Source organism: Polyergus mexicanus, unplaced genomic scaffold, assembly GCF_030449975.1.
Source record: "Polyergus mexicanus isolate NDT 795.1 unplaced genomic scaffold, iyPolMexi1.0 SCAF_1, whole genome shotgun sequence".
NCBI classification, from domain to species: domain Eukaryota; kingdom Metazoa; phylum Arthropoda; class Insecta; order Hymenoptera; family Formicidae; genus Polyergus; species Polyergus mexicanus.
Window position 1 is genome coordinate 13,215,057 of NW_027223321.1, and position 15,517 is coordinate 13,230,573.

General features: G+C 31.4%; 2 protein-coding genes across 2 annotated transcripts; both read left to right on the forward strand.

Moving 5' to 3' along the window:
- The first annotated feature begins 589 nt into the window (after positions 1-589).
- Positions 590-2,973, forward strand: LOC138936149 (spliceosome-associated protein CWC27 homolog). Its single transcript, XM_070301286.1, has 7 exons — positions 590-671; positions 927-1,136; positions 1,251-1,451; positions 1,555-1,694; positions 1,768-2,022; positions 2,096-2,263; positions 2,367-2,973. The coding sequence occupies exons 1-7, from the start codon at positions 630-632 to the stop codon at positions 2,866-2,868; spliced, it is 1,518 nt and encodes a 505-aa protein (XP_070157387.1). The 5' UTR covers positions 590-629; the 3' UTR covers positions 2,869-2,973.
- A 737-nt stretch (positions 2,974-3,710) lies between these two features.
- Positions 3,711-10,399, forward strand: LOC138936141 (uncharacterized). The gene is made up of 8 exons (XM_070301273.1): positions 3,711-3,930; positions 6,174-6,391; positions 6,650-6,831; positions 7,023-7,170; positions 7,289-7,656; positions 7,880-8,327; positions 8,967-9,196; positions 9,465-10,399. Exons 1-8 carry the CDS (start codon positions 3,897-3,899, stop codon positions 9,790-9,792), a joined length of 1,956 nt encoding a protein of 651 aa, XP_070157374.1. The 5' UTR covers positions 3,711-3,896; the 3' UTR covers positions 9,793-10,399.
- The last annotated feature ends 5,118 nt before the right edge of the window (positions 10,400-15,517 follow it).

Sequence of the window (15,517 nt, forward strand, 5' to 3'; positions counted from 1 at the left end):
ATAAAAATATCTAAACCACAGTTGTGTGTGTAAATTATTACTGATCAGTTTCTTCTATATTCGAGAACGAACTCACGGAACTAAGTTTCTTGGATACCGCAAACGTTTTATCAATACAGTGAATTCGATTTTCAGTTACACACGTGTAAAACAAAGTTCCAGGTTCGACTTTTTCATGGAAGTTTAGATTTTTAAAATAAAAAGAAATTGAAATTATTTAATTATTGTAAAATGCAGATGCATATGCTGCTGTATATTTTCATTATGCAAAAAAATTATACATAGCAAACACTAATATGATTATATATATAAATATATGATACTATCATCAAAATAATAGTATTAATAATTACTAACTACTCTAATAATTATTAATAATAATAATTAATAATATTAATAATAATTGTAATTATTATAATAAAAGAGTGTCTCAACATATAATTAATCATATACAGCTGATTGGGATAAAAACATTGGAAACCTCTGCCATCTGTTGAAAGACGCCGAACCATTTTCTCTCTCTCTCTCTCTCTCTCTCTCTCTCTCTCTCTCTCTCTCTCTCTCTCTCTCTCTCTCTCTTTCATCAGTTCACTGATGTACGTTGACGAGAAGTGAGAGAGGTTATAAACATGAGCAATATTTATATACAAGAACCGCCTACGACAGGCAAAGTAAGTATAAATTATTTTATATTTAAACAAAAAATTGCACAAGTTTCTTTTTTAATAAGTTATAAAACTTTTCGTAAAATTTCTAATAAAGAAATCATTTATAATATACGAGAATATAGTATAACTCCTCTTCTCTCTAGAATTTAAAAAATATTATTACTGTATTAAAAATATGAAGTAAATAACATGATTTTATTGCTTTTTCATTTTCAATTTACTTTCCTATACTGCCTATCTTTTTCTATTTTCTAATAGGTATTGATGAAGACAACGGTTGGCGATATAGACCTAGAATTATGGACAAAGGAGACTCCTAAGGCTTGCAGAAATTTTATACAGCTTTGCATGGAGGGCTATTACAATAACACAATATTTCACAGAGTCATAAAAGGTTTCATAGCACAAAGTGGAGATCCAACAGGAACAGGGGAAGGCGGTGAGAGTATATATGGACAACCTTTTAAGGTGCTAATTATTGATAATTTCAACTGAATATGCTTACTATTTTTGTGTAATCTTAAAATCTATAAAATTCTATAAAAATCTAGTTACATAGCTTTTTATATTGTATATTTATAGGATGAGTTTCACACAAGATTACGTTTCTGTCGAAGAGGTCTGGTTGCTATGGCCAATGCTGGTAAAGATGATAATGGTTCCCAATTTTTCTTTACCTTGGGCTCAACACCCGAGTTACAAAATAAACATACTATCTTTGGCAAAGTTACTGGTGAAACCATTTACAATATGCTTAAATTAGAAGATGCACTTGTAGACAAAGTAAATGTTTAACATTTGTATATAAAAAGATTAATGTATAATTTTTTATAAAATATTTACAAAAAAGTGAATTCTTTTATGTAATATTTAATTTATATTTCAGAATGATAGGCCTCAGTATCCACAAAAGATTTTAGAAACACAAGTGCTAACTAATCCATTCTCAGATATTATTCCAAGAGTAGTACCCGAAAGCAAACAAGACAATAAGGAAAGCAAGAAAGATAAAAAGACTGGTGTTAAGTAAGAAATATAAAATTGCTTGAAATGATAAACATGTATCTTTTTTTTTATATACATTAAACAAATATGTTAGGAATTTCAAGTTATTGTCATTTGGAGAAGAGGCTGAAGAAGATGAAGAGGAGTCATCAATTTTAAATAGACAATATAGCGGCAAAGGAAAATCAGCACACGATTGCTTATCCGATCCAAAGTTAAGCTCGCAACCTGTGGTTGAACCAGCTGGACCACCAAGTAAAAAACTCAAAGAGGATCGGAGCAGCGATTGGGAGAATGATGATGAAACACGCGATTCGGAAGAATTGGCTGCTCTTGCAAAGGAAAAAGAGTGAGTTATTTATAGAAAATCATTACATATAAGTTTTTAAATAGTTTTCATAATATTAAATGTTAAATAACAGAGCGGTAAAAGAAAGGATAAAAAATAAACTGAAGGATTCTAAGAAGACTTCCCAATTAAAGCCGAAAATTGAGAATGATGAGGTGAAAGCTAAAGAGTTAAATGAAGATGCAGAAATCGAAGAATATTATTTGGGAAAAGATAGAGACGAAGAGCGAAAGAAAAAGGCGTATGTAACATTTCTTTATATTTAGATTTCGAATTTATCTAAAATAGAGAAAATTTATATATCGTTAGAACACAATTATATTTTATATTGTTTGAAATTGTAGCGAAGCAATAAAAAAAGAAATACGCGATCTAAAGCGAAGCGTGAAAAATGAGAAGAAAGCAAAGGAGGCAGACGAAAAGCTTCAATCTGAAAAGAAGGAAAGTAAATCTGAAATAATGAAAGAATACATAGAAACTCAGGAAAAATATAAAGAAGCAAAGACAAAATTGCCTAAGAAAGGCAAAACACGCGAGGATTTTACGATAGAACTGTTAAAGAAGTTCAAAAATAAACTTCAGAACGCCAAGGATAATGTCTCGGATCCTGACAAGAAGATATCGAACAATATCGAAGACGATGATCCGCATGACGAATCTTGGATGGCACACGCTCTGCATTGCGAAGAAAAGGCACCAGTGCTTGCCAAGGATGCCAGCACGAAAAATGACGATTGGTTCGAGATTTATGATCCTCGAAATCCTTTGAATAAACGGCGAAGGGGAGAGAAGTCCTCTAAATCTAAAGATGACAAAGGCGATAGTAGTCATTCTCGTCATAAGTGATCTGTAATTTGTATTTAAATGATTAGTATTTACTAAAAAAATAGATGTATATAAAATCTATGTATAAATTTTATTTCTGTAAAATATATTTTTTATCGATAAGATTTCTATTGATCTTGAATTTATTAGGAATGCGGCAAGATAGTATTATCAATGTCAATGGAATAATTTAGCTGCAATTAAATAATCTTATCGTCTAAGTGCACTTTGACTACTTTTTACACATACAACTTCTTTGATGTTGATTGAGATTCTCATTATTTATTCAAGTTACTTATTCAATGTAATAACATAATTCAATGTGTCTACTGAGTGTACTGGAGAGAAAAAGCGAAGCGGAAATCGATATGTGTAATTAAGATTCCGAAATATGTTTTATAAAACAGTCATATGTTACTTGGCAAATACGCGTCATTATGAGCAAAATAAGCATAATATAAGAGCATTACATGCAGCAAATTCTGTAGATAGGTCGCTGATTGAGAGTCTTCTTTAATTCGCTCGCATTAAAGCGCGATAAGCTTGATACAAAACATCGTATGTTCGTTCGTAGATTCAGTCGATCTGTCGACAGCGACTGATACGCACCACGCGTTTTATTTAATTTCTATCGAATGGGAGATAACAGTGCGGCGTTTTTTTAACGATAAACAAGTCTCGTAAAAAATTATGCGCTTCTAAAGTTATTTGCTTCTTATTCCGGAGTGTAAATTAATGTGCGAACGAAGAAACAATATCGTCAAAGCTCCAAAATTGGAATTTACGCTACGTACATTAATATTAGTGTGTTTTTGGTGTGATATGAAAAGTGTGAACAAAGCGATAATTAAAATTGCTGAGTGATATTATGTAATATAATTGATCGCGAAGATTAAATATCAGGTGTGCGACATAGTGTGTGCGATTTCTTTGAAAAAGTTTTATCTATTTGCAGTTAAAGTGTGCGAGTCTAACTTTGAGAGAAGGAAGGACGAGTTTCTGTATCTCGAATTTTGAGCGACCATCTATGCTGCAATCTTTCGAGGAAGATGTCCACGACGCCTTTGAAAATAGATATACTTGGTAGGAATCTTCTCTTGTAAATATGAACAAAATGGATAAAAATATAAACAAATGGAAAAAATATGAAAGAAATATTCTTTATAATTTGCGTGAGTGTATTTTTCGTAGCGTTTCTTCAATTATATAGGTATGAACTTTTACAATAAACGTTTAATGTGATTGTCAGCCGTATTGTGCAGCAATAAAAGAAAACACTGTCTTCAAAAAGAGAGGCGGTATATTCACTCCACACAATCGCGCATTCTTCTTTTATGTAGATGATTTATTAATTGTAATGATACCATGGCGTATGTCGTCTTTGCGAGACAGATTGGTTTTATTTTTTAAGTTCCTCTCGCTTATCTTTTTCTTTGTTGGTTGACCATTGCAATTTTAGTGGCACGTGTACATTTCTCTCTCTCTCTCTTTCTTTCTACATACTCGAATTAATCTTTTTATAAACAAAACATAATGCGATATACGAACAAGATGACTGTTTTTTTTCCCCTTATATCAATCTATTTTGAGATAAAGTGGTAATTTTACTATAATAGAAAACTTGAAAAGAGAAAAGATTATCTATTTTATTAAAATTAACTTTATTTATGATATATATATATATATATATATATATATATATATATATATATATATATATATATATAGATAAAATTCTCTCTCATAATAAATGAATTATTTATTATTAATGAATCAGTATGAAATGTGATCGTGCGATTGAATTAAATGATCTACTTACCAAAAATTGCATAGTTCTCAATGATGAGATGGGTATTTTTTATTGTAAACTGTATTGAACTTTCATCGTGCTTTATTTGCACAAGCGTCATCGAGGTAAAAACATATTCTATCCAATACCACGCGCTTCATTGCTGAAAAAAAAGAAGAAAACTTATCAATGTAATGCGTGATAATTTATCTTAGAGAGCATCATTCCATATAGATTGAATCACATACACACGCATACAAATGTATATGTTTGCCTATGCGCGTGTGTAATCTTGTGCAAAGGTGAAATTGATGACCTTGATCTCCAAATCTAGCGAGAACATTCTCCCACGAGTTTACGAAATCATCTGCGCATAATCTGCGTTCTTTTCGCATTTTTCTCCAATGCAGTGACTCTCAAATTTTTAAAGAATTTAACAAATATTATGGAATGCGGTAAACAATTTGTGCAACGTACGGTGAAATTTATGTAACTGTGCTTCGGCAAGGCAAAAAGAAAAAAACGCTTGTAATCGACACGAGTGCTGTTCGTCTCTCGAAATATAGAGAAACAAATTATTATCGTCATTTTGGGAAACACAAGGAAAGCGCCTAAAATCTAGTACAAACCCATAAATTTTTTAAATACATTTGACGCGCATATTTCGATCCGAGAATATTTATCTTAATACGATTTTATAATATAAGTAGGAAAAAATGAATTTGTGTCATATGTTATCAAACGTGATTATTGAAGCGCCGACGGTCTTTATTACGCATACTGTTTTAGTGTCGTACGATCAAACTCGAAAATCTACGTGTCAATGTAATAAACAATGCCATCAAATAAAGCACTTTACTGATGCGCTTTAACAGAATTGTAGAGGATTCAAGGAATTTTCCACTGTTTTTTTTTTTTGTTTACGCACGCGTAAACATATGCATACATGTAAGCGAAGGCGTATCCCTTACGGTCTGTTGTTGGAGATAATAAATAATAAAGAATTATATCTCCTATACGTGTGCTACATTCCGTATCAAGGAAATCGATACGCTTAATTGAGTGTCTATTTGTGATTGTGATTATGAATCTCGATATTGATCGTCGATAATTACCGATTTAACATGAAAAACACTGCAAGTCTAATAATAAGATTATAAATATTTTCATATTTTTGACGTTATATTCACTCATAGAACTATCTGTGGAAAAAAAAAGAAAAATAATTTTTATGATATTGTTATAGTTATTTATATTAAATTTTCAATTTATTGAACAATTTGGAGAAAAACTAAACTAAAACAGAGTCGGTGTTAATTAAATCCGACATATACGCTAGATGAAGCAACAAATAGAAAAAAAGAGAATCAATTATCTTTTTACAAGTTATATTAAAAGAATTTTTATAAGAAATATAAACAAAATCACATTCATCGGAAAAAATAAAATGCACATAATAAATCTTAAAAACATGAATCTTGTTTAGATTTAGGGAATTAAAATATTCATACTTTTTGTGTTGATGACTTTTTTGCAGAAGATGGTATCCGTCCACGAGATTGGCAACCGCGAAGATCAAATTATAAAGTGCCTTTGAGAGTGATGCGATTATGCGTGCTGGGGATGTTTCTACCATCTGTCCTTATTGCTGGACCGCTATATCTGCGATACCGCGTGTATTCCGAACAATTATATGCTTTAACGATATCAGATCAAAGATTGATCGACGCCAAAATATCCACTATTTGGTGCCAAGTAAGACATTTTCTTATAATATTCATTAATATTTTATCTCCGATGATCTCTGTCTTATACATCCGAAAATTTTATATCAATTTTTACTTAATAACTCCTTCAGAAAATAGATATATAATAATTATTATAACAAATTAGAATATAATGAATTTGGAATATTTAATGGCCAAATAATTATTTATACCACATGCAATTTTATTAAAAATTGCATTCGCGCTTAAAAAATTAATAAAGAATGATAAAGCGATCTGTTTATAGAGTCAGGTGGTCAAAGTTAATGCCACATTTAATGCGTATCTGATGAGCAACGAACCAGTAGTCGAAAAGGAAGCAGTACCGGTTTCGATGACGAGACATCTTGTCATGGAAGATGACATGAAGGAGTACTGGGGATTTTATCTTCTGCGTGGCAGTAGCGTCACTGTTTCGACTTGTGTAAGGTAGAATTGTAGAAATGAGGGCTCGCGTGTTATTGCGCAAATTTTAATAGTGGAAGCGGAGAAAATTTTGCGATCTTTTTTATATAAAAAATACGTTTCCCTTAATTAAAATTTTCGACACATTTAAAATAATATTATCTTTCAAGTACTTATGTGTTATTAATTTATTATAATTGTTCCATTATTTGCAGATGGCCAGGTGCCTCTTTAACGATAATCCGTGGATTTAAGAATCTGCACGAGTGTGCCTTCATCGGAGATGACAGCAGCGAAGAACTTGAGGAGCTCCTTGAGGTCGCTAAGGAACAAGGGCTTCTTGATTCGACGAGGACTACAGAGGTATGTTTTTTCTTTCTATCGAGAATCTTACCTTCAATTTTAATTTCAATTATCAATTATCTGTAAAAAATACTTTTTATATGCGCTATGTTTTAATCGTTGCATTTTTCATCGTCAGGCGACGCGTCTTAATATACCTGAAAAAATGGGCCGAGTTAGACAGGATGTACAATTTCATCATAAAGGCAACGCCCTGCGCTTAAACATTTCCAAATCATCCGAGAATCAACTGGGCAGTCACGAGCTGGACGCTCAGGCGATGCGGAATATACTCACTCAGCTTTTGGCTAAGACTATCGACACGAAAAAGAAGCAGAAAGAAAATCCGCATCATCATTATGAGGCTGTTTTCAGGGAGGACACTAATATCGATAAGCCACCGACCGTAAATTATCCTAGGAATTCATCTTTCGGAGATCAGCCTCTGCGGAAACAGTCGATAAACATATCTCGCAATAATAAAGAGATATCGGAAAATAGTACAAAGTGCGTTATTTTTCTCAATAACAATATTTAATAATAATATTTCAATTTTGATCCATCCTTTTCATAAAAAAAAAAAAAAAATTGAAAGACATTATTTTAATAATAATTGAGTTTGTAAATTCTAAAAAGATTCCATATACATATATTTTTAGTTAAAATTCCAAAATTCTTCTCCAACATTTTTCTTTATAATTACGAATTATGTATTCAAACGTTTTATTAGATCTACACAATTATCTTCAAATATGACGTTTACCTCTGTAAAAAAATTTGAAATCAAACGGAATTCCACGTCTTTTTTCGATTCTCGTCCTACGATATCCAATACACAAGTGAAGACCGGAACGGCAGAAGAAATTGCGAAAAAGCAAGAAGAGTCGAAACCCAAACGAAACGAGACGAACTCTGCGGAGGTGTTTCAAGACGTTCTGCGAAAGATCAATTCCTTAGGCAATCGTGGCAGACAAACGTTGCGTAAATTGATGGACGAGATTGATGCACGGAGCAATTCCGAAGGTGCTGCGTTGAAACGGCTGGTAAATGAAACGATGAATGACAAGAAATTGTCAAACGAAGCCAAGCGAAGGAAGAGAAGAGACTTTGTTCTTTCTTCGCCAATGCATCAAATATTAACGGAGGAGGATGAAGACGGTGACGTAGCGCTAGAAGAGGTATTGTTTTTCTTTCTACTTCTTCTAATGTCTTTCTTGTGCCTGTTAGTGTAATAAATTAATCTTTATAATTATCGTAGAATCTGTAACGTGTATTTATATTCTCATCGTTAAAAATAATTTAACTGAAAAAGATCATACACACAATAATGTAATAAGTCTCTACTTGTTTATTCGAAAATGTCGATAATATAAATTGATCTCAAAGAGAATTTGTCGTTCGGAAATATATCGCAAAAATAATACGCGGCTTACTTACTTAGCATACACGTAAAATAACATTATTTCTTTTATTGATAACATATTGTTCTTCTTTAAAACGTGATAATTAGATTTTAACTTGTTACTTACTGAAATGAATGGAAAAATATATTCCAGACTTTATATTCGTACAAGATGAAATTAGAGATGAATAAATCGCGCAATTACTACTACGTAATCTAGATTTTTCTGCTATATATTTATGAGATTTTTTTTCTTGGCACAGAAACAATCGTATAATAAATACGTGTAAAGCAATATTTGTTTGCAAGGTGTGAATATAATTCTCGTTCACATTTTTTATTTAGAGTTTAGCTTTCCACTCCGTAAATTCAGTTAAAGATATGCAAAGTAAATTTGTTGGCGTATCTTCATCAGGATACATTGAACCCAGACGGTATTGCGGAGATCCGAGGCGTCGTGAACGAAACAACCTTGAACGACAGAAGTAATTCCGAGTTCTGGAGCTCGTTTAGCAGTTCGGAGGAGCGGTTGCTGGAATGCAAAGGTCTCATCATGAATTTACCTCTGACACCGCATCGTTATTGTACACCTAAACACGAAAGTCACCATTCTACGGCTTCCTTTGCTAATACTGTGACATACAGGTAGGTGAACAAAAATTGCTACTTGTAATTAATTTTTTCTTTCTTTGTAAAGACGTGTTCATATTTGATTGTTATATATTTTCTTTTATTTTATTGCCCTTATCGGCTTTAAACACATATAGCTTCTCTTTTATAATAAATACTTTTTTCAAAATCTAGTGAAACACGCGTAATTGTTTTAAAAAGAGAGAGGGAGAAAGATATATCTTTATAACAATATTGCCACAATAATAATCCTCTACTATATTTGTATATAATTTATTCGTAGAATACCTTTAAACGGATATTACTTCTTCGTATTTAATTCGGAGAATGAGGTCCAATCTAATTACGTGAGAGTAAAATTTGATCTCTTGAAGACGGTCTATAATACTTCAAATCCCGTGTACGCATGCAAAAACAGCACGGAAGAATGCTCGTTACCGTTTAAGATCTTCAGCAAAGAAAGAACGGTATTAGAATTGCCATTAAGCAACAATGATTCGCAATGGAACGAGGAGTATGTTGGTGTATCTACTTGTGAGCCACGAACGACAATTTATACCATTTGTATTATTATGGTACCTTTTCTGATTATTGGTTTTGCTTTTCATTAGAAAATTGCGTTGGCAACAGTATTTTTCTATATTTATCTTTATATCGATATGATTGACGATGTTAATTAACAATATCATATCAGATCCGTATCTGAAAAAAGAAAGGATTATTATAATAACAGTTCGATGCTTTATTACACATTATTAAATCATTAATCAGAAAATACGGATAATACTTTTACTTGTCGTAATTAAAGTAATTTAAAGAAAAGTAAGTTTCAAAAAAGAGAAGAGTTAGATATTTGAAATTGACACATTATTTTAATTTTTAAATTTTCGGAAAATTTGTTTTTTTTTTATTTTATTTTTTAAATATCAAAAAATCAGTACCTTTAATATCAAAATATACATATGTATATACGTTCTATTGATAAATCTCCCATCATAAAAATGTTTAATACTTAATGTATGCTATAGTTTTAATAATTTTATTCATTTATATTAAGTAAATATTTAAAATCCTTACTTAATTTGAATGGATAGCGTATCATAATTTAGTCTCTTAATTAATTTTCTATTTAAATCTGTTGCAAAACTGACATAACTGAAAACCTAGATTCATAACAATTGCAAAGTATTTTGGATGAAGAGGATGTATTGTAATCATGTTCTTTTATGCAATAATCATAATCAGATTTCGTTTAATTTTTACTATATAATATTGTTATACATATAGCATTTACTATATATATAGTATTACTATACATATAATATTTACGATATATAATATTCATATAGTATTTATATATAGTATTTAGACTATAATTTTTAAAGATGTGAGTTTTTTGATAATTTTTGCTATTCTTAATATTAAATTTATTCGGTATGAATAAGAATTTATTCAACAATTCGGATTTGTTTAAATATTTTCAGTAGCAAAATAAGTTTCTGTTTTTCCATATAACGGAATAATTAAGTTCTTAATATCTAATTTTGTGTACCCGAGAACAATATCTGAATTTTCAAATATTTTGAGAATTCGTTTTGAAACTAACGAGAAAATTCGACTTAATTCGTATTTTACGAATATTCGTACATCCTTAATTGTATAATATTTTCCATAATCATAGAATTATTAAAGTTTATTGCAAATATTATGATTATATGTACAAAATAATTTCTGAATTTGCTAAAAAAAAAAAAAAAAAAATGTGGTCGAAAAGATATCGTTGATTTTGCGACTTAATTGATTTAATAATCGACGAAGCTGCATCTTAACATAGATCGCAGTCGATCGCAATGTTGAGATTTAGGAGATTACGTACTTTATGTAATTACGAGATGTATATTTAAAAGTTATATCTTTATATTTTAAAGCCATTCTGAAAGATCGATATGATATAAGACTGGTGCCGAGATTATATTTCGTTTAATCTGGCTACTTTGTAAATATTCTAGATTAGTTGTGATTCGTATTCGCATGCGCTTCGAGACAATACAAGATCGTGATATGTTGAGTGAGATATCGTATGCGATACGCGACATGTAATACCTTCGAGACCTGGAAATTATTATCATTAAAGTTAATGGACGATACAATTAATTGTCAAAATGTAATACTGGACTGAATATAATTGATTGTTGAATTATGTATGCGCAAATAAAACGATTCATTGGACGATTATATTCAAGTGTTCAATTTGCTAGCGAACATTAGCAATGATTCAAATTTATGAATATTCTGCATATCCAAAAATTGATAAGCGATAATAACATATAATTCATATATTATAACAAATAATAATAATAATAAACATATATGCACATACATTATTTAGGCTGCATCATAAAATAATAAAATTATTTATTTATATTATTATCGAGCATATATGTCATCGTTATTTATTCAATTTATGTTGTTTATTCATGTGATTAATATTGGAGGGTCTTATATATTTTTTTTTTTTTTGAGAGAGAGAAAGAGAGAGAAAAAAGAAAGAGCAGACACAATGTATTGTATCAAATATTGTTACAAATTATTCATTTTATAGATTTTACATTAATATCGTAAAATAATTTTTTTTATATTATTTGATTTGATTCTAATTTAGAGAGATAATAGGCGGTAAGTTAACGTTGCGTAATTCGCGCGACACGCAACACAATTAATGTTCATTTTAAATGTCTTGTACGAGCTCGTTTCGATGATCGATACGTCAACGGGCGCGAATGCCATACGTGGAAAACAAACACTAATAACGGGATTTAGCGTGGGGCGGCTGGTTGACGGCGATAACGAAAATTGATTTTACCCTCCGCGTCCCTTTTCGCGGCACGGGGATGCTCTATTCGAGCGCGTTGATGTTCATGGGACGCTGCGCAAAACCAGTGACACGCCTCTCTCTCTCTCTCTCTCTCCCATCGACATACTCCGGCGAGAGACCCCTCCGTATCCACACGTGCCCGGTAGAACACTAGTTTAACCCATTCAAGGAATGATTTGAATCCGTTAGCGAAAATTAATTGCGTCCCGTCGAATAGAAGCTAAAAAATAGAAGATAAAAATGCCTGATAATTGTAAAGACATAGTATATATTTAAAAAAAATATAAAATTGTTTTCCAAAAATCTCGTAATTATCATCATCGTGATATTTATAACGCTTAATCTAATATTTAGCTATTGCAACAAGGAAACAATGTTCCAAGATGGCTATCTAACACGGTGACATTCATACACAAGTGAAAGTGCCGCTGAAATTTCGAATAGGACGTTATTGAAACCAGGAAACGGAGGCTGCGCGAGTGTTCGCTGCTGATAAGGGATGCCCCGCCCTACAGCCCTCTCACGACAGTCACCCTCCGCGTCATCCTCACGGTCGTGGAATCGCAAGGGTCAAGTTGTTGGAGGACCCAGTAACGGCGTGAGGTATTAATCTTGGGGATTAAGCGGACAAATCGACGGAAGATTAATTTTTAAGATGCCGTAAAATGGGAAGGATTATCCCGACGCTTAATTAACAGTTACGCTACATCGTTTTGTAATTAATCTTTGTGTTTCTTTTTCTTTTACGAATTCCTTTTGTCGATGATTTGCTGCTCCGGGCATATACTAAATAAAAACGCACTGAATTTGCAAAATATTCGTAATTGTTGCAGCTTTTGATTCGCGTTAAGTTTGACATCTATATATAAGTTTATAATAAATTTATGATGGATATAAATCATTGGATCTCGTGTTGTATGTGTGCATTGATATTAATGATTCTTCGGATTTTTATCTAAAAATGCACTGAACCAAAGACCGCGATAAGAGTCACGTGAATCAATCCCGCGTGCGGTAATGGTAATATTAATACTTTATCCTTATTCATTGACACGCGCAAATTGGGTAGCGAGTTGCCAAGCCTGTGGGAAACCGCTACAAAATATCCCCTATTAAATTCGACGGGGGTACTCGGGGGTACCTTTCTATCGATTCTCGTAATGGAAATGGCTATTTTTCAAGTTTTCAAAATATCCGAAATAATATCACCTATAAAAAAAAATAGTAATAATTGACAATATATATTACATAAAAATAAAATAATATTGTAATTAAATTGATTCTAGCAAAATATAATTAATAAAATATAATAAATAATATATAATAAAAATGTATCAATAAGAGATCTCGAACGAAAAAGTGACAATTAATTAACTTCGAACAAGACAATTTCAGAAACAAAATTTTTTTCGATAAAATAAGACAGAATATTATTGCGTTTGTATATATTCATATTGCATAATTTCAACTATAAATAACAACAATTACGATAAGAAATGAGTTCTGAACATTTCTGAAAAAAAAAAAAAAAAAAAAAAAAAAAAAATACATAAAATTAATTATTCATATTAAATACAAGAAGAAAACTAATATTTGAAAGAAATGATAGATGATGAATTCGTGAAAAACTTTTCCCAAACAATCAACTTTCGATTAGCCGGATCTCCGTGATTCGAGGAGCATAAAAAACGTGAGCCCTGCTTAGTATACATTAAGGGTGAGAGAGCGGCTACCCCCTGTCGTCAAGTGGCCACCGGCTTGTTTTATTGTGACACCTCGGGAGGGTGCCACAGATTTTCCACCAGGATGCGCCGGAGTGTCATCGTTGAAGCCCGATTAGATGATCTTATCATTCTTGATGCTCATTCGAGCGCCATTACGAGCCAATCTGCGTGGGACCTGGCCTGATCCTAAATAAGTACAATTATTTGTGGAAAATCAATAGAAAATTTATAAATTTTAGATTCTTAAATATTGCAAATTTTTTCTGATTATTATATTCCAGTTATATAGTTATATTCTAGTCTCAAATATTTTTGACCGTAAAGAAATCAGAAAGTTCTATTCCAAAAGATAATTTGAAGGAAATCGATAAGATGAGCAACTATTAATATTTATAAACTATGATATATTTTCGCTGTACTATGTTCGCGGCATTATTTAAAGATGACAATTGACAATCGTGATAGAATTATTAAATGTCTCAAGAATCAAATACATAATACAAGGATAATATATATATATATATATAATTATAAAAAGAATAAAAATTAAGAGGAAGAGAGAAAAATTGAATAATTTGAAGCGATATCGTCGACACATTTGTCGACAAAACATGGTTATCGTTTTCCTAAAAGTTACTCATCGTCTTATCGCGTGTAACAAAAAGTTGTTCTGTCCGCGACGACAATAGTCGGACGACAAGAGCGATAAGATAGACCGCGAGACTTGACACGCATCATTCTTTACGCGATGCAGGAAGCATCTTCGAAACACATGGCAATGAGCCGAAGCAGGAAGGGGGTGGAGACAGATTCGTTCTTTTTGCATACATAGATACACGTGCGTTGAAAGATAACGAGCAACATCTTGCAGCTGTCTCTATTATTTCACGTTTATCAAGAGCTGAAATTCGCAAATCTGTGCGATTTAGCAATAGTATTGCTTTTGCCACTCGACAAATGTGTAGAAATTGCAACTAATGTCTCTAACTAAATTTGAAAATATTAATAAAAAAAACGCTATAAAAATTTCAACGCGTAATAAAAATATGCGCATGTTATTATATACAATAAATTATTTAAGAAGTGTAGGAAGGAATATTATATGTGCGATAATTTTTTATTGGATAATTTTAAATCTAAATTATTTAATGCTGACCCTTCCAGATACAATAAATTTGGTACCTTAATCTCGGAATAAAAGGCAATATAAAGGAGGATATAAAGGACACGTGCGTTATACCCTCGATTGTCAAACACGTGTCTGATCGTATGGCGGGTAACTTTTTCTACATCGTCAATTAATTCATTATAAATATAAATATTGCTTGTAAAGTAAAATAAATTTTGCAGACTTAGAATATTCTTTCTCTAAGTTCTCCAAACTTTTTTACTTGACAATCTATTAAATGCCGATGGTTTATACTAAACATGAAACTAAAAAATTAAGATGCAGATTTTTTTCATTGTCATTTTATTAGTATCATAATTTTTCAAAATTAACATAGAAAAATAATAAAAATTAAAACTTATTAATAAGCAGCTTATAATAACTTATTAATAAACAATCGGCATCATAAATTACGCAAAAGTGTGATAAATGAAAGTGACAAGTTTCTTATCGCTTACCGCGATGTTTGTATCATAAGATCTTTCAAACAAGAACATCACGCAGATCGGGAATCGATGTATGAATGAAGTATGGATTTCGCCTTTTCACCGGATATATGAGAATATGAT

Excerpts from the sequence above, each read along its gene's own strand:
- LOC138936149 (XM_070301286.1), top strand. The coding sequence starts at position 630 with ATGAGCAATATTTATATACAAGAACCGCCTACGACAGGCAAA. Across the intron at positions 1,452-1,554 it reads AAGATGCACTTGTAGACAAA|AATGATAGGCCTCAGTATCC; the intron begins GTAAATGTTTAA and ends TTTATATTTCAG. Across the intron at positions 1,695-1,767 it reads GATAAAAAGACTGGTGTTAA|GAATTTCAAGTTATTGTCAT; the intron begins GTAAGAAATATA and ends CAAATATGTTAG.
- LOC138936141 (XM_070301273.1), top strand. The coding sequence starts at position 3,897 with ATGTCCACGACGCCTTTGAAAATAGATATACTTG. Across the intron at positions 3,931-6,173 it reads TTTGAAAATAGATATACTTG|AAGATGGTATCCGTCCACGA; the intron begins GTAGGAATCTTC and ends ACTTTTTTGCAG. Across the intron at positions 6,392-6,649 it reads TATCCACTATTTGGTGCCAA|AGTCAGGTGGTCAAAGTTAA; the intron begins GTAAGACATTTT and ends ATCTGTTTATAG.